General features: G+C 37.2%; 1 protein-coding gene across 20 annotated transcripts in view; it reads left to right on the forward strand.

The window, feature by feature from the left end:
- AFDN (afadin, adherens junction formation factor) overlaps positions 1-19,987 on the forward strand; it is a 130,014-nt gene that overhangs the window by 25,006 nt on the left and 85,021 nt on the right. For 13 of the 20 annotated variants that reach the window (XM_074896660.1, XM_074896661.1, XM_074896663.1 and 10 more), the window contains exons 2-6: positions 11,816-12,011; positions 13,643-13,758; positions 15,282-15,445; positions 18,138-18,298; positions 19,304-19,461. In XM_074896660.1, the coding sequence (XP_074752761.1) occupies positions 11,816-12,011; positions 13,643-13,758; positions 15,282-15,445; positions 18,138-18,298; positions 19,304-19,461 (795 nt within the window). The remainder of the gene's footprint in view (positions 1-11,815; positions 12,012-13,642; positions 13,759-15,281; positions 15,446-18,137; positions 18,299-19,303; positions 19,462-19,987) is intronic. The other 7 variants (XM_074896672.1, XM_074896664.1, XM_074896668.1 and 4 more) reach the window with 2 other exon arrangements.

Consider the following 19,987-nt stretch of genomic DNA (forward strand, 5'->3'; position numbering starts at 1 on the left):
TTGATAGCTACATGGTATCTTCTGTTTCAAATCTAAAAGTAAATAGAGTAGTGAGGGAGTAACTTCAGAACCAAAGCAATGTTTTGGTTGTGCAAGTACCTTAGTAAGAAATCTGCTTATATGTTTAGAACTACTTTGAACTAGCTTTTTTTGTTAGAATAGAGGGATTTTTCTATAGTATCAGACTAGTCAAAAGAAGGCTTCACAAAACAGTGAGTGTAACATCACTAACAGTCTAAAGATACTGTAGATGGTGTTACTGCAGAGAAAGCCCTTTTTAAACTTGTCAGCAGTTGTTTTTAAATGCAACTAACTGAAGCTGAATGTCATTTCACCAAGCACAGTGCTTGATGAAATTGTTGCCAAAGATTATACAACAGGATTAAGTAGGATTTGCAGAGAGGCTATCAACAGATAATTTCTACCAAAGTATTACAACTACTGTAAAGATTTTTTCCAAACTGTCTGTGCCCTTGATAGTTCTGTCAACCAACATTAAGATAACTAACAGCATTATTAAGCTGCTTTGTAGGTTTTATGACCTCTTTCCTTTAAATAAAAAAATAAACAAGTCATTCCAAATTGTAATTCCTGGAGGAGTTTTTGAGTGACAGAATTCCAAAACCCCCAATTTTTTGGACTCTCTCTCCTGTTTGGAAGTTGCAGTGTGGACCCAGTATTTCTTTAAAATGTTCAAAAAGGTTACAGTTAATGCTTCTAATCATGTCTAAAACTGTGTGGTGTTTTCATGTGTAAATTTGCCTACCTTGTTGTATCTGTAGTGAATGAATATCCTTTTTCTGGATGGTATAAGTAGCTAGAAGGATGTCTTAGCTTTCTGTCTGTGTGTGCTCAAGATGAGGCTGCATATAGGCACTGTGGTTGTGCATCTTTGGTTATGACAGGTGATCTCATTAAATTTTATTCAACAGTGCAAGTTTTGGGTTTAGGGTTTTTTTTCAGAATCAATATTGTAGATGTTGATGATTATAATACAGCCTGAAGTTTCATTGTTTTGTTCTTAAAAGGAAAGGGGAAGGTAAGTATTTTAGGTAGAGATAATAACAGGTAGAAAATAATAATAGTTCAAAAAGAGATCCTTTCCTCTCTTTCCATAGTATTTGTTACAACCAAATTCCATTTTAAGCTACATTTTTCAATGGTACTATTCCTTCAAACCTGCTTAACTAACCTAATTTATTTGGAAAATAACTTTCTGAAGTCAAGTCAGATGTTGGGTTTTAATCAATATGATCTGGAATGCATGAATTTAATGATAGTAGACTGAATTCCAAGACAGTGCGACAATCGTTATGCAACTGAAACAAATGTAAATGTTGTACACTAGTGTCTCTTGAGGTAGTCAAACAGGTAATAAGGTTAATGAAGCTGGCAGCAGTCCGGTGCAATTCCTGAGCTATCACATTGCTTTTTGGCAAGATTTTGACCTACTCTAAAACCTTTAGCAATGTCAATTTGGCAGTGAGCTCTTAACAGTGCCATAAACAAGAGAACAGAGATTTGGGGTTGGGACCCCTTTCTTCCCAAATTCAGGTGCACAATAATCCCTTTTCAGCTTGCCTATTTTGCAGTCTGTCAGATAGTATCCTCTTACATTTTGCTTGCCTGTATGATTCTTCATATCCGTAGCTACCCTAAGGTAGAAAAGAAATAAATACTTCGCTCGTTAAAAGTGTTTCTAAAGTGGGTCCATCCTATCTCAGAGGATAGAGTGGGACATTTGGGAAGTGGATCTAGTCAAGAATAGATACTTTGTTAAGGTATAAGCATATTTTGTTGTTGTATGGGATTTTGATTTTTTTTGTTTGGTTTTGAGGTTAGGGTTTTTTTAGTAAAGTCTTCAAGTTTTTTTCAAGTAGATTTCCTGCTGCAGTTTGTCTATTCCAGGAGAATCAGGTGCTTGTTTCCCATTAGGCTTGTTAGCATTCCTATGTTTAAACTCCGGACTAATTTGCCTGGTTGCCAGAGCACTTGCATGCAGAGTATCAGATAGCACCTGCGTTTTTCTAGTTCAGTCAATGTATAGCTGGCTGTCTTAACCCTGTATGGTGCAGATTCCAGCCCATCCTACAGGAGTGAAAAACTAATGTAACACAATCAAGTTTATAATTGCAGAGTAAAAGTAGGGTCAGTCTTTCCTGGTTGTGTCAGCAGGAAAAAAAAATTAAATTGCATGACCCCTGGTTGCATTCTGTAAAAGTGACTCCATTTTTATGGTTTCTTTTGATACCCTGTTGCATCACACTGAAGCCTGATACTAAAGTGCAGTGTTAGTTAAAAGAAATTAAATCAGACAGCTGTTTATTTAATGATGGGGTTTTTTCGTCATGTGATGAGAGTGTATTTCCTATATTTCCAGTATACAGGTTACACTGAGAGCAAATTAATACTAAGTCAGGTGAATGTCAGGTGGTTGAAGTGAGGGTAGTTTCTGAGCTGCTCTGTGTATTGGTGTCAGCCTGTGGATGGATACTAGCTTGTTGAATTTGGTTTTTAATTCAGCTGTTGGTTGTTAAACTGAACCAACAATCTGTTGGTTGATTGATTGTAGGTGTCAAATAGAGACAAGACATTAGATTTCTGCTGTGTAGTGTGTGTATTTCTTGGCACTAGGGGATCTACATAGGAGTGAAGTGTTAGGAATAATTTGATTTGTGTTACCTGTAATCAAACTGTGATCAGCTTTGGGAAGGCCAGCCACTAGGCTTTATGGGTTTGCTGGTGTAAATGCTTGTTTCAAAACGCAGCTTTCTGTTGTAAGTAGATGAGCATTTCTGTTAAAGATATGTATTGCTTCTTGAGGGGAAAACTATCTTTCCAGTTTTCACTGGTTTCACTGATTCATTTGAAAACTAGTTGTACTGTAATTTTTTATGGGTTTAAGATTATTGTGAGTAAGTTCCTCTAATGAAGTTTTATTATAGAGGAAACAATTGGATCTTTTAAAATTGTAGATAAATTATTGTTTAACTCTAGTGTCCCAACAACTCTTGCAGTATGCCTGTTACGGAAATGCCCTTAAGAATACAGTATTCTAAACTTCAGTTTGTGACTTTGAAAAGGTTGTTTATTTTTCTAAATGTCATGTGTTTGTGGAGTGAGTCTTTAAAATATTCAAGAGATTTGCTGCTCCTGTAGCAGGCCACAATTTCCACGTAGCTCATCGGGACTGCCAGTTTCTGCTAGGACACAGTACCATCCTATCATCAGTGTCAGCATCGTCAAGAGAATTTTTCTTGGTGATGATGCCACTGTATAGATGAGCTAGAACTATTTTTCCCTTGAAAAAAATGTCCATTCAGATGTGCACTTTTTACATACAGCATTAAAAATGTACCTTTGAAAACCCGCTTGCATCTACCTTTAAAATTCCACTTTGAAAGCAGCATTGTCACTGTACTATAGAAGCAGCTTATTGCTGTGCTGTTATAGAAATGTATAAACACTGCATTAGAAAACAGAAATAGAATTAAATGTTGCTTGGATGCTGTCAAGTCAAGCAGATGTGCTGCTGCTGCTACCATGCTGTTGAGCAGGTGTGAAAGTGAGAGCAGTCAGATTAGGTTGGATAGATGAGCTGCTGGCTGCTACATTTCTGCTGCCTTCTGTGGTCTGGTGCTTGTCCGACCTGTGCAAAGACTTAACAGCATGCCAAGCCAGCACAGTCTGAAACAAAAAGAAGTACCTGTTGGTTTATAATGCTGTATGTCTCTGTGCAGGGTCCAGCATGTGCTGATGCTAGTGCAGAAGTGGGAATAAAGTGTCTAGTTTGGCAGAGGTTACTGTTTCACGGTTCCTTCGACTTAATACAGGGTGCCAGCAGAAGGACAATTTTCTCCACATTGAGTGGAGGGGGAAAAAACTAACTGAGAAGGCATTTTTGTTTAAACTGATTCATGTTGCTGTACAGCTGCAGTATGCTGGTGCCTAGCATAAGGGAGGAGGTGGGAATAAGTGTCTCAGTATGAGGAAGGGCTTTCTGCAGCAGCTAGATTTTCTTTCGCTTAAAAGTGTGTGCCTACACTTTTAATGTTAAAGTGAGTAAAGGTAGGGTTTTTTTTCTGCCTGATTGATGCCTGAAGATGCTTAAATACAGGGATTGCAGCTCTGCAGGTTGTTGGCAAGTAACAATGCCAATGAAAACTCAGACTTCTAGTACCTGAACTTTCATTTTTTCTGTTGTATTTTGGTTTGAGGTGGATGTAATAACCTGTTCCTCTTCCTCCAAATCAGACTGTTCAAAAGGAACAGTCTTTAACACAGTAAATAATATGGAGAACTTGATTTATCTCACCATTTTTTTAAGATGTATCTGAGACATGCTGTAGTGGATTGTCTGTACTTCTAATTCTTCTCCTCTTAAAGTTTTCTGGAGTTGCTCACAAGCATTTGGCTCTTAAGTCCACAACAGTGACAGGTAGGTAAATAGTAGAAGAGTAAACAATGTATTCTTGAGGCCCGTTAGGTTTTGTTATTTTTGCTCTTGCTTTTAAATGTCATGAGTAATTCCAAGGAGGCTTTGTTTTGGTTTTGATTGGCTTTTTACTTGGTTTCAAATGTGATTGAACTCTCTCTGTGAGTCTGTTTTGTTGTTGGAGACTGTTTCAGGGTATTTTGATACAGCAAATGTGTGTGAATTACTTCTTTTTTTTTTTGTCATGTCATCTCCTTCAAACAATTGTCATAATAATAATAGTTTTAATAAACATTTTGGGTATATTTTGAAAGTATCTATTGGCAGTGACTACCAGATCCTCAGTGTTATGGTATTGAGAAAGTCATTGTGTAACACCAGCATCAATACAGTTTATAAAGGGTGCAATGGTTTAACCTGGGGGTATGATTTAATCACCTGTAGCTTTATTTGTTGCATTTTGAATTTAATCAGTCTAGTTTAATGAATGATTAAATAGTTACAGAACTGTTGCGCATTGTTGAAAATATTATAGTTTTAATGTTTTTCAGTTAACTGTAGTAGATTTCATTTTGTAAGAACAATGTACTTTTTTTTTCTTGTTAATTGTGATAGGTTAAATGATGCTGTCCACCGCAGCTTAACAAAATGTTTCCTGCAGGTGGCAGACAGTAGCTGTGTGTTGAAAGTGCCATTAAGATTTTTGCCAGTCACTTACTCTTAATTTTCAAAGCTACAGTTAGAAGCTTAATCCTGTAATGCTTTTGGGGAGCACCCTTGGCAGGTTTTTGTTTATTTTTAATGGTAGCTGCTTCTGGAGTCCTAAATGTTGCTTAAAGACATTTCGTGTTGCTCGTTTGATAATGTCTTTTGTAGACAGTTATGAAAACTGAAGTGTTTTCAGAATGAAGCAGGGTTGATGACTGCATACTTAGTCTGGTGGATTTGGCAAAATACAGTTCTGAAAAGTTATTTGTTTTGAAGTAGTAGGACATACTCTGGTTCATCTACCTCATGTAGATGGGTCTGTTCTGAAGTTTAATTTTTTTGAACTGTGAGGGGTAATATCACGAAAATGTTCAAGATAGCAGTAACGTTTGCTTCATCCCAAGAGTTATTATATTAGTCAGTCTGTCTGTGTGGGCAGATAGGTAATGGGAAGTAGGGAGAATGCATGTAAAGTATTATATATGGTAGAATATTGTATCAGTGATAATTCAAGGCTCACACGGGCGTTTAAGCTTCATTGATGAAAGTAAATCCTTTTTTAGGGTATGTGTTGGTTATATTTATAGACATTAATTTTGATCTTAGTTTAAGATTTTATTTGTGTAGCATTTGTCATATACTACAGTGGGTTTGGCATTGACTTAGTTGCATTACATTTATATTATGAAGATGTTTGTAGTGCCTCGTTTCTTTTTTATCTTGAGGCTTTGTTTCCTATTATAGTGGGGCTGGGGATTTCATTTAGTTACCCTCCTTGTGTTGCAGTTTATTGATAATTCTCTCTGATAGAAAGCTCAACTATTGGTCCTGCTTCTGTGAACATTATGGTGTGCATAAATTGTTGTGGCAAATGAGTCATTCTGTAGTGGAAAGTCTTTGTTGATCCAGGTGTCAATGGTTTGGAAGAGGAAATAAAACTGATGAAAATTATTTTTATAGGAGCTGTTTTTTCATCTTTATTGTTCTTCCTCTCTTCTCTTGGAACAATTTAGGGTATTCTATTATTAATATTGAAGCTGCACTTTTTGAAGGTGTCTGAAAAACTGTTTCTTACTAATAATATTGCTTTTCTCCACTACATGGAAAACAGTTTATAACAGTTAACAGGATTTTTTTTTTTTTTTTTTCAAAGACTACTTGGAATTCCTTCTTAATAGTTGTCTGTAGAGTCTCTGGATGAAAATACTGTCTGCCTTTTAGTTTCAAGTTGAGAATTCACTGCTGGGAGTGTATGCTAGAAACCTGACCCTCATGTAATTTCAGTGTTTACTCTCTTACTGATTTGATATGCTTGGGTTTTAAAACCTTGTAAGAATTGTTAATAAATATATATATATATATATATATATTCTTTAGAATTACAAATTTGTTGCATACTTACAGCTTTTGGAGAGGCAAAGGAAGCAATTCCATTTTACTCTGTAGACTGACAACTGGTCAGGTACAAAGGCATTATGTGAATGTTTCGGAATATCCTGCAGTGATAATACTGTTGTTACGCTGACCTATTATATCAATACTGTGACCTGAATTCATTTGAAAGCAACTTGTGTTTGCTTTAATTCTAATTGTTGCACTGTGGAATGGTTTTATTGTGATTTATATTCAATTAGCAAAACTCCTGAATGTGTACCTGAATAATAATTGCAGCTTAGTTAGGAGTTAGTCTTCTGTAGATTTTTGCCCATAGAATTTGAATGGGGCAGAAAGAAAGATGTGATGTTCTTAATGCTGGCTTTTGGTATTTTCTAGATGCAGTCATGGAGTTTTCTGCTTGCAAGGCAGTGTTATTAAGGCAGCTAAAAGAGATCAAACATAGGCTCATGGAGGGGTTACAGATGAGGATTTCGGAAGGGAAACTTGTGTATTCTCTACTGCTCAAGAGATTGAATAGTTTACAAAATGGATAGTGTATTATATGCTTAAGTATTGAAGTATGTACTACTTTGTGATTGATATGGGTGGGATTGTAGTTTAAAAGCCTATGAGTATTCTTTGCTTGGTTTGTGGGAATAGTGATCTCCTCATTCATTGCTCTGCCCTACATACTGGGATAATAATCTCTGATTACCTCCTCTTTAAAGGAGGGGTTTCCTTTCTCATATGTGAACATGGCTATGGATTACTGCTCCTGGATATTACTGCTTTGTTGGCAGAAGCCTCTCTGATTCCTCAGGAAGTCCGTGTTTCCCAGCTACAAATCCCATTGTGTCGCTTTGCAGGCTTTTTCTGAACCTCGCTTACAGCCCAGTCTTATTAGTTCTTTCTACTTGTTTTTCATATTCCTTCTTGACTAGGTTCTTATGTAAAAAGAATGGGATGATTGGAAGAAAGAGAGCTGGTTTTCTGTGGGGATTTTCTAAATACCCTTGTCTTTCATAACTCTTAACACTTTTTGTATGCGTATGTAACCAGCCTCTGTAATCGGAGATGGAAGTTTAAGATGCTTTTCTCTGCCTCTTCTACTTATTTGCACTTCTGTAGAACATAACTTCGAATGAGTGGTTATCTTGATTATTACTGATTACTGCCTTAAATTAGAAATACCTATTTGACAGTAAGTAACTGGGAGCTAGATTTAAAGATCAAATCTTTGAGAAACAGGAGTAACTTTGCTGAAGGCAAACTTGGATGATGATTGATTTGAAAACTTGTATATCACATTCTCAGTTTTAAATGTGACTTAAGTGATCTGTGTCACTGTTATGTATTAGAGTTTGTTTGCTTCCTGCTTTTGTAGCACTGCTTTTCAGTTGATGGTCTGAGGTCATCGAGGAGGATGTCAGAGGAGGGGATAGCACTGAGAACACAGGTGTTTAAGACTGTTTCATCAAAGCTTTTCACAAGATTTTGTAGAATTTTGAAGTCTTTTCATATTGTGAAAGTGTTGTTTCAAGTGTGCCATTCTGATGCTTTCATGTGTTTCTATTTTCTTTTTCTGAAGACACACTTTTGGAACATTCAACCCAAAGCAGTTACTACCTGTCATTGACTTTATGCAAAAAGTCATAACTAAGTAGTTGAAGCACTTTTATCTTTTTTGTGCCTAATGAAGAGGTGATACAATTTACTTCTCTTTGTAAAACAAAGACTGGTAATGTCTTATGTAAGTTGGAACCTTCTTTTGAATAGGATATACTTTTTGAATCTAAGTTCTTCTGATAGTGATAAAGAATAATTAGGCTTTGTATTTAAGGAAAATGGCCTTTGTGATTTGAAAGGTTTGAAAAGAGCTGACTTTTGCTAGGTGCTCTTTAAAATATATTTTGCAGTGTAGGTGATGAGAATTAAAATTTTGTGAAAATTGTCTGTACTTGTGTAGCTGAAGGCTGTTCTGTATCCTCACGTTCCTACATAGGGAGCCATGGACTTTCACAGCAGATATATCTAAAATGTGAATAGATGAGAAAGCTAAAATTGTTTATGATGCTGAGAGGAACTTAAGACCTTTCATACAATGATGTAATTTGTCACTTTTGAAATCCAGAAAACAACTTCTTGGTAATTTATAACTGGTAGCTCTTGTCTTTACAGAAAGGTGCTTTTAAGAGATTTGTAAATGTTTTGGGGAGATTTCTCCACTTACAAGTATATGTTAGGCAGTTACAGATATTTCTGTAACTATTGTTTAGTTTTTTGTAACTATTGTTTAGTTTATTGTTTTCTGACTACTGCTTAGTTTAGGACAAGTGATTTTTTTTTTTTTTTTTTTTCTGTTCAGCTTCTTCTCTTGACACAAGTCCATGTTACAAACTGCAGTGAACCTACCTGGCGGTCTTGCTGAAGAAATTCAGGAATGAGTGAGTTTGAGAATTAAATGTGCCTCTGAAAAATAAATGCTTTAATGCAGAGGTAGAATGGAAAGTGGAAATATAAGTGTGGTACCTACTTTGTTGTCTTAGTGTGAGTGGTGGCATCAGGCTCTGTGTGTGTTACCAATCTGCTAAGCACTGGCCAGAAAGTTGTGTGTCTTAAACTGGAAAGATATAAATACACACACACGTGATATGTAATAATAATGAAGACTAGAGGGTTTGTTGTTGTTGATTTTTTTTTTTCTTTTTGCAATCCTCTACTTTCCTAATTTTTTGAAATGTGAAACCAGTTACTTCCATATCACTGTATACTTATATTTAAATACTGTAATATGCCAGCAGTGCCCAAAGGAACAGTTTGGAACTTAGTGGAAATGAAACACCAAACTAACTAGAGCTTTATATTGGGAAGGGGTACAGCATTGTGATGCAGTTATGCAGTTTGGTGTTGTTTGTTTTTTTTTTTTAATGGAAACATTTGGAAAATTGAACACGGGGGATGGGATGGGCAGGCATGGACTGTGGGAACACAGGGTGAGAAGCCACCGTAGAAGAGGATGGGGGGAAACGGACAATCAGTGGTCAGTGCATTCAGTTGTCTTAATATCTAGATTGTCAACGCAACGAAACAAAACTCAAGTGATGATTCTTCAGAGGAACACATTACTACTTCTTTAAGAGGAAAACAAAACTTGACTTTATACTAGCATTGTATCTTGAGTATTCAGAAAGCAGTTTTGTCACCTGTCTGCTTTTCTACTGTCTGGAAGTAGAAATAAATTTCAGCAATACAACTTTAATAATAATAAACCCATGGTAATCTAGAGAGCTTCTTGAATTGTTTTCTAGATCTTCTCTGAATGGATCTATGTTGCATTCCCTTCCTCTTGAATCTTTGCTGTGTTGTAGAGAATTAAAAAAAGATCCATAGGATTGAAAGCATGGCTAATGGACAGTGGAATATGTCCTCAGTAAAATAACTTATCCTTGAAAAAAAAAATTAAAAAATCAACTCAAACCATACCTGTGTATCGAAATTCACATAATATGTAAAGCCTGAAAAAAAGATATTAGCAGTGTGCTCATTTTCTCTTTCAACTCTTGCTTCAGCAGTACCTTGAGATGATGGTGGGGAAAACCTTGTGTAAAGAGGAATAGATGTTATAAATGGGATATGATTATGCTTCATGACACTTTTCAGAAAGCTCATGTGTTGTCGTCTTTGCTTTGTATCTGTATTCATTATTGAAAATCTTGGATAGGCTGCCCCACCAAGAACATTTTATGGGTAATCATCAGGGGAACACTTTCTCAAATTGGCGTTGTTAAGAGTTTAGAGGAATAACGGACAATATGAAAGCATGTTGCTAGAATCCAGACAATGTTCATCCAATAACTCTCTATAGAAAGTGAGGGATGAAATAATTTTACTATGTGGTATCTAGGCACCCCTAAGTCATTGGATATAAATGCCGTGTGAGGCCAATATTAAAAGGACGTTTATTCAGGATGTTGCCTCTGCTGTGTTGGCACAGGCTTGGAAGTGCCCTGGGAAGGACAGTGCTTACTGCTGTGTATATCTGGGTGTCTGGGTGATGGAGATGTTTGTCTTAGTGTAGATTAAAACACTTTTCTTTTTCTTGTTTCCTTTTTTTTTTTTTTTTTTTAAGAAGGTCTTCTGAATGATGGAGTAAATATCTCAGGTTCTTTGCTGTTCAGAGAAACTGCAATGTGTTTCATGTCATCAGAAGCAGTACTGGAAAGGGCTGTGCTTAGCAGGAAATCTACCACTACACTCGATACCTGAGGATGTATCTGTTTCAAAGCCTCCAGAAAGTGAAGACAGGAGCAGTGATTATTAAATTGTAGAGTAAATTTAGCAGTATCGACTAGGACACTTGAGTCTTCTTGATTCCCTTTGAGTGCAGGGCCCCATGAGTGCTGGATTTATTCAAGAGGCAAGAATCAGCCAGGTGGAGACTGCTGGGGAACTAAAATTTGAATTTGGTGTCATTGTTCAGACCAGTAATGGAGTTGCGTGAGCAGCCAGTATCTTCCTGCAGTTTGGTAGGCTGGAGTGGAAGTCTGGCTAAGGAAAATATTTGAGGATGTGAATTTACAATAATTCGAACAGATTGGTTTTGCAGCCACCTGGTTAACGGTTGCAGTCCCTTTCTTCCCTTCCTTTCACCTTGTGTTGGTACTGGAGCTTCTTTTCCCTCCCAGAGTGTTTAGGCAGCTGTATCAAAGACTAACCTTTCTGAAAATATAAAATGAATAAATCAAATTATTAACTTTTTGAACAGGCTGTTTCTGGGACAGATGCCAACATAAGAGAGAGGAGCGCATGAAGGGGGGGAAAGAGAAAATATGATGCTTAGGACTGCTGTGACAGAAGGCTGTTCTCTTTCAGACACTCTGTTCCTTGAGCGTATTTAGCTTAAACTCTTACAGAACTGGGATACAGGGGCCTGCTCTGGATAACAAAATACATTGAGACCAGTCAAAAATGCACTTCTGAGCTTAAAAAAAAAAAGTTTTTATTAATTCTCCTTCAGGTAAACCTGACAATAGCTGTAAATTTGAATACTTAAAAATTTAAGTTTTAAATATTTCCAGTAATTTAGAGTACTTCATATCTTTTCACAGAATATATTTGTTTTTTCAAGTTTATGGTGTCCTAGTGAGTAAATTCTGCTGTCCTCAAAATTTTTAAAACCAGTGCACTATTTGAATGTCATATATTTTAATAATATGTTTGTAACTAATAATAAAAGAATTCTGAACCTTATAACTGTTAGTCAGCACTCAGATTTGTATTTTTATTTCTTTACAGGATCTGGAATTTCATGGAGTAATGAGATTCTACTTTCAAGACAAAGCAGCTGGAAATTTTGCAACAAAATGTATCCGTGTCTCTAGTACTGCCACAACACAAGATGTGATAGAAACTCTTGCAGAGAAGTTTCGACCAGACATGCGAATGTTGTCATCCCCTAAATACTCGCTTTATGAGGTGCATGTCAGTGGAGGTTAGTATTTATTCATGAAGTCTTTCCTGCATCCACACCACCTTCCTATCCACCTCAAGCAAAAATATCTTCGGGTTTGACCCCAGCTTCGGAACCTCATAAGACTTGGGGTTTTTGTTCTTAAGTACACTGCTACTAATTGTTATGTGAAGGAATGGTATTTCAAAGTGTAAGTGCGCATATCAGGCCTGCAGTTTATTTAAGTTTTGATTATGATCTATTAAATACTGTATTTGACATCCTGTTAATTTATTGACATTTGTGAGAGAGTTGCTACTTTTAGGACTAGTAGGTAAAGACTAAATTTATAGTGGAAGAATAGGAGTGTTAAACTGGAGCACTTAAGAGTACATCCTCAGTTTTTTGGTGTTGTGGTCCTTTGATAGGTAGCATTATAATGCATGTTCCTTTACTGCTAAATTGGTGGAAGTTCAACATAGTATTGTTTGAAGCTGCTGTGCTTCTTAAACAGCTTCTTTCATGTTACCTGTGAAAAACTTAGATATCTAAATAGCAATTTGATGCTGCTACCATTTGTGCCTCCCCACCCCAGTAGAAAGCTTCAGGTTGGAAGGTGGTAGTGGGTGGTGGTGGTGGTAGACAGGAATAGAAGCTAGCTTTTTGTTGTGCTTTTTCTTTTTTGTACTTCGGAAGCTTACATGAGTGATTTAACTACCTTTAATTCTGCTTTTGAAAGATGGAAAATAATTTGAGATAGAGAACGGAAATTTATTGTGATATGTGTCACTTTTCATGGTCTATAAATGATGACTTGATGTGAATTATGTGGGATTAGGGAAAAGTGCATGTGTCATCATGAATTTAAGCAGTGAATAGTATGTGTGTTTCGTGCTTTAGGTTTCTTTAAAAATCTGCTAGCAATGTTACCTGTAGTCAAAATGGTTTGCTTTGTAGAACAAGTTCCTGGCATTTAAAACGTGGCTCAGGAGAGGCACGTCGTTCAATAGGAGTGTTTCTCATTTCAATAAAATGTAACTGCAAAAACATCATTGTCTCACTATGCATGTGTATTGTCCCCTACTTCTAGAAGGGAGATCAAATGGCAAAACTTCCTTAATTTTTTTAACCACGCAGATTTTTTTTTTTTATATACATAAAATAGATACGGTACCCGAAATTAAATTTTGTCTAGTATATGTGCGTAATGAATTTTTTAAAAAATTTTGTAATCTGGTTTATTTTTGTGCAGACTTTCCAGAATAGTAGTTCTTGGACCACAATCAGACTGGTTAAATTTGAAATAAGGAAAAAGAGTATTTGGAAGTCTCATGACCTTATAAAGTTTGGAATATTATAACTGTAGATGTAACTTTTCCTCTGGAGTGATAATCTTGTGTTCCCAGATTTAGTTCTGACAAAGGAGGTATGCAAGACTACTTTATGTGGACCTTTAGATTATGTGAATAGAGGGAATACACTTAGGCTGGTTGCTAGAAAGGGGACACATATATTTCTATCTCCACAAGCTTTCTGTCCCTGTGTTTAACAAGAAAACATGAACTGAAGTGTACTGTTCAGCAACCTTTTGGTTTTTAAGAGCATAACTTGTTTCTAAATGTTTTTGCTCTTGAGGTGCTAAGTAACTGTTACTGGTTTTCATTTTTTTGAAGAAGAAAGAAGATTAGATGTAGATGAGAAGCCTCTTGTTGTACAGTTAAACTGGAACAAAGATGATCGAGAGGGAAGATTTGTTCTCAAGAACGAAAACGATACGCTTCCTCCAAAGGTGAGTCTTTAAAGAGTATGCTAGTGATAACAGCAGTTTCAAAATGTGTGGGATTTATTTATATAGCAAAACATAATTGCTGCTTTTCTAATTTCTGAAAACAAATGGTGATGATGACCTTTGATATCTGGAGCAAGTATTTTGAAATACTTAAAATGTATCTTCACAACACAGCATTTTTGTGATCTTTGAGATGGCTTATGATGCTTTGATCCATGTAGCTGTCTAGTACTGGAGCATGTAATGCCCAGAGAATTTAAAGCATGCTTTGTTCTAATATGATGATTTAAAAACTTCCTCAAATACTATATGATCCCATACACCTAGGAGGTAATTCTGCCTCTTTCAGAGCCTTTCAAAGGGGATGCTAGAGAGAGTTAGATAACTAAAAATTGTTAGCTCCCTAGATAACATTCTGTTTAACAAAACTGATGGGAGGCTGTTTCCTCTTGGATAGGTTTTTGTTTTCCTTCCAAATGCAAAGTGAGGGACATGTGAACATCAGCCATATAAAAGCTTTATATATACGTGTGTGTGTGTGTCATTTAAACATTAAATTAGATCAGACTTTGGCTCCTGAAGTTATATAATTATATGTATTATATCTAACTTGGATGCTTATAGCTATGGAAAACATGCTGCTCAGTGAGGGCTATCTTCAGACAAGTTTTTCATCCTGGCCTGAGCACTGAATTTTGTTTGCTCTTGGAATTAGAGCTTCTTAATATTAAAGGTGCTTTGGGTATAGGTACATGAGCTATTCTTGCACCGTGACTTTGACTGCAGGATACATCCATGCTAGAGGCAGGGAGAGAAAATTAGTGATGCCTTGCACTACATCTACTAGACTTGCTACCTCTATTCATTGAATTAAGTAATCTTCATTCTTCCTTCTCTGTGTTCTTCACTTTCTGATAGAAACAAAAAACCCTGCATCTTTTTTCTGTCATCTTCTGTTATTTTTCTCTACAGAAGGCAAATGAACCTAGGATTACAGGTATCTTGTGTATGCAAGGAGCAGGAATTGGAGAAGAGAACACTGGAAGGACAACTCAGAAAAATACACAATAGGGGAAATGTCCTCTGTAATATTTTTTCCTTCTGCAATTTATTCTTATCTGATGCACCAACACAGTTTTCTTAAGAACAGATTAAGTGCAGTGTTGTTTTGTGAAGTATTTTTACTGGGAGGCAGAAATTCGGTTTTCAGCCTTCAGTTAATCTTTGTGGCCAAGTTTGATAGTAGGCATTATTCAAGTAAAATTCTGCTGTTTCTTCGCTTTTTTGAATACAGGGTGCTTAATCAGTTCATAACTGCTTTGGAATATGAAATTATTTTTGCCTTCTATGTTATTATGGAGAGTATTATACCATCCCTATGTAATAGGCTATTGTTGCCTGCAGTATTGTTTTTGTGTTAGTGATGCTGTGTCTTAATCAGGTTTATCTGGAAAGTTAAAACCAAGACTAACTTTGCATTGGACTAAAAATGATGGCAGTTGTTTTAAACTCATTTATTTCAGAAGGCTCAGAGTAATGGCCCTGAAAAACAAGAAAAAGAGGGAGTAATTCAGAATTTCAAACGAACTCTCTCAAAAAAAGAAAAAAAAGAAAAAAAGAGGCGTGAAAAAGAGGCGTTGCGACAAGCATCAGATAAAGATGATAGACTTCTTCATGGGGATGATATGTAAGTGTTTTAAACATTGATCAGTTCATATAAGCTGCATCTTGAAAGGATTCCCCCTCTTTACCTAATAAGTTGTTTCTTTCAAAAGTAAGTAGTTGGCATGGGTGCAATATCATCATAAACCAAAATGTGATGGTGATTTTTGTGGTTTGTATGTACATTTTGCTGCAAGGTTTGTTCTTAAACCATGAAATAAGCTTTTTTCCCCCACCTTTTTGTCCTTGTGCAGAAATTGACACATGCTTGGTGACATGAACTTTCCCCACTGTGTTTATTTCTAAGCATTTAGTCTAGAGTGGGTTTATTCCTCTCCCTATGTCTGATTGTTCTGTCTTTTGCCAGAAAATCTAGTATGTGTAGGTATTTGTATTTGGCTTACCACCTGACTATCAGTTGGTTTTTCTCTGAGATGCATTTTGGTAGCCAGTCTTCTTGGTTTTTCAACTCTTGCTCCCAAATCTGCTGCACCTTAATCATTGAGACAGGGCAGGACATACATCAATCCTTATACAGAAATCTGGAGCACAAGAGTCAGGCATGAATAACTAGCATGTAGAGCTATGTCGAGGTTTGAACTCGCCTGGCAGCCTGTGGCCAGCTGTTCACCTTCCATTTTCCCCCTCCCCAGCGAAATAAGGGAGGGACAAAAAGAAGAAAATTTGTGGGTTAAATAAAAAGAAAGAATTTACTAAATATAACAAGACAACAACAGTAACAATAGTGAGTCCAAAAGAAATGGGTAACATGCACCCAGTTCCCAACCACACCAGTATGAGCCTGCCTGTATACACTGGGCATGATGTCACATGGTACGAAATACTCCAATGATCAGTTGGAATCTGTCCCTCTAGCCGTGCTACCTCACAACCCAAGGAAAGTTAACTCTACCCTGGCCCAAACCAGGACAAGCTAGAAACCTGAGAAAGGTCTACATTAAATTAACCTTTGTCTCTGTACTAGATTCTGCAAGTTTCATATGCAATACACCAGGAAAAAAATTGTTAATGGTGGATTTTTAACATACCCAGAAAGAAAATGAATTATGAATACATATAAGAGATTCTCAGAGATTAAAGAAATTAAGTGATTGGTTGACATATAATATAGGATTTAGCTGCTCATCTTGATTTTTTTTGTTGTTGTTGTTAATAATTACTTTTGGATTTTTTTGAGTTCATGATTGGTTCTTATATGTGTAGTGCTGTTCTGCATTGTTATGTGTTGTGGTTTGAGTCCAGAGGGAAACTGAGCACCACGAAGCCACTCACCCTTCTCAGGAATGGGAAGAAGAAAATAAAGCAAAAGGGTCAGGAATCAAGATAAGGACAGAGAGGGCTGACTCACCCATTATGGTCATGGGCAAAAGACAGACTTGTTAGGGGAAGAAAAAGAACATCAATTTAATTCAGACACTAACAATAGCAAAACTTAACAGACAGACTAGGACAGTGAGAAGCATTACCACATCTTAAAAACGCTTTCCTCCACCCCTCCCTTCTTCCCAGGCTCAGCTTTGCTCCCAATATCTCTACCTCCTTCTCCGCAGCAGGCAGGGAATAGGGTTACTGTCAATCCCACCACTCTTTTTCCTCAGGGGGAGGACTCCTCTTGCTCTTCCCCTGCTCCTGCATGGTGTCCCTATCATGGGAGACAGCCCTCTGCGTACTTTCTGAGATGTGAATCCTCCTCACAGGCTGCCGTGTTTCCCGAGCTGCTCTGGTGTGGGTCACCCCCACGTGTTGCAGTCCTCCCAGTGCCAAACTACAACAGTAGGGCTTCTTCCCAGAGTCCTGGCCTTCTTTGAGCACCATCACCTGCCCTGGGGCCCCCCACAGGCTGCAGTTGGGCATCTGCTCTACTGGTGACCTCCATGGATGACAGGGAGGTGTGGTCTTGCTGTCTCACCAGGGGCTGCAGGGAGGCTCTGCACTTAAGTACCTCCTCCCCTTCCTCCCCCTCTCCTCCACTAACCTCTGTATTTGCATAGGCGTCCTGCTCAGCTCCTCCTCACAACTTCCACTCCACCTTTCAGGTTTCCCTTCTTAAATATGTTGTCACAGAGGCGCAGCTGCCATCGCTAGTTGGCTCAGCCTTGGTCAGAGGTGGGTCTGACTTGGAGCTGGGGGAGCTTCAAGAAGGTTGTCACAGGGGGTCACTGCTGTAACTCCCTCCCCAGCTACCAAATAAACCTAGCACATTATGTTTGCAAGGTTCTTCAGATGTCAGCATGATCTTGCAGTAATCTGTGCTGCTTGATCTTATTTAAGTGCATTACCAAAAGAAAAATCATGAGCTGTAAGTACATGCTAACCCAGCTTCCACATGTTTTGCAATATTGTAAATCAGAATAAAGTAAGGGATATAATGTAAAGTTTCTTTAATGTCCTTCCCTTCCCTCCCCACTGCTCGCCCCTGCCCGAGATGTAGAAGGCCTTTTTTTTTTTTTTCCTTTAAAAACTAGCAGCCATCAATACTTAAATTGGTTGTTGTCTATTTCAGGTGAGCAAGGGTACACGAACAGTGTTAATCCTAGCAAAAGTGAAGTTCACGCAGAAACCATTTTACAGTAACTTAATTGATCTACTATGTGTATGGATTCTACTTGCTTTTTATCCTTTATGAAGTGATGGTGATATATGTATTTTAAGCTATTAATGACAATATCTTCTTTTTATTTAAACTAACTTGGCAGTGAGAATTCTCGCCTTGCAGCTGAGGTTTACAAAGATATGCCTGAGACCAGCTTCACTCGCACAATATCCAATCCAGAGGTGGTTATGAAACGGCGCAGACAGCAAAAGCTAGAGAAGAGAATGCAGGAATTTCGTAGTTCTGATGGCAGACCTGACTCAGGTACTTAGATTTCTTCTGGTTAAGTTCTTAATAGTAAAGTGTTTGCTGAGAGAGTGTTTTTAAGCCCAGCAACTCCTGTAAATTTGACTTCTGCTTTCTCCAACATTTTTTGTACTTTGTGGCTAATTTATCTATGGTGTACCTGAATGAAAGATTTGTCTAGGTAAGATTCCTCAGAAATGTTCTGTGATGAGGGTGAGTCAAAGCTTTCAGTGATGGGCACATTGATGGGAGAGAAAATGTTCATTGATTTTGCTAATAGTGCTAAACTGGGAAAGAAGGAAGGACAGAGTTAAACTGATTAAACTGACAAAGTCTTCTGAAATAAGTGTCATGTGTTTTACTAAGAACAAGCTGAATGGCCTGAATGTGAAAATGCAATCAGTAGCATAAGTACAGGATAGCAAGGAGTGATTGTCTAGGTCTGCACAAAGGGTTCTGGTAGATCTTCTGAATATCAGTGATCAAGGATTTCACTTTCTAGGAAGTGGGGATACAACAACAGTGGTTGTATAAACATCAGCATTACATGAAAAAATGAAGCAATTTTAGTACTGGTAAAATCTCAAATTATATATTCTGTCCATGGAAGAGTACTGAAGGAGGAGTTAGGAGTGTAGAAAACATTACCTGTGAGGGAAATCTTAAGTAGTCTTTTGAAAGAGAGGGGAGATTCCTGAAGGTTAGCACAAACTTTCTGTCAAGATGGGAAAGGTCAGTTCTTCGTCCAGTTGTTGTCACTGTTTCATTTTAACTTCAGGTAATACGGTGAAGCACTGAGGAAAAGACTTGCTTAGAAAAATTAGGAAAGCATCACTGGAGGTTTTTACCAGCAGTGGAGACAAATATATTTTGAGGAAGTTATGTAACTTTTCTTTTATTAGTGGATTGACTAAATGATTTCTGAAGGGGTTCATTCTTATATTCTGTTAAAAATATAATAAATGGCTGCATGTCTGTCACTTTATTCTCTGGTAGCATTGTTAATTGAATTTTGTTTCCAAGGTGGGACACTGAGAATTTATGCGGACAGTTTAAAACCAAATATACCGTACAAGACAATCCTGCTGTCCACTACGGATACTGCAGACTTTGCAGTTATTGAAGCACTGGAAAAATATGGTCTGGAGAAGGAAAATCCTAAGGATTATTGTATTGCTCGTGTAAGTGAAGTTTCTAAGTCACGATCTTCTCATGATGTTTATTTGGTTTTGTTCATTGCAGTAGCTTTAAAACTAAATGGAAAGACTGGTAGTTCTGTGGCTAACTTTTTGTGGCTGTTTGTGTTGGGTTTTTTTTTTAAATATATCAGTCTTGAGAATTCAGAACTGATTTGTCAGGTTTTTTGTTCCTAAAACCTAAATCTTCCAATCTTACTAAATCATTACTTGCTACATAGATAAACATTAATAATGAAAGTAACATTTCTGTATTTGGCACTGTGCTTTTATACCACTAAGTGTGCTTATGGTTCGCAGATGTATCAACTAACAGTTAATCTTGTGGATACCGAACTTTGTCCGGTTGTGCATGTTACTGTTCCCCCTGAAGTAAGAGTGTCTGCTCAGGGGCAAAGATGCTGAGGTGAACCCCACTGTAAAAAGTATGCGTTACATGCTGTTGCCTTATGCTTTCAGTGGTAGCTTACCCTCATTACAGATCAGAAAAGATTCAATTTACATTTAAAAG

The sequence above is a fragment of the Athene noctua genome, chromosome 1 (genome assembly GCF_965140245.1).
Source record: "Athene noctua chromosome 1, bAthNoc1.hap1.1, whole genome shotgun sequence".
Taxonomy (NCBI): domain Eukaryota; kingdom Metazoa; phylum Chordata; class Aves; order Strigiformes; family Strigidae; genus Athene; species Athene noctua.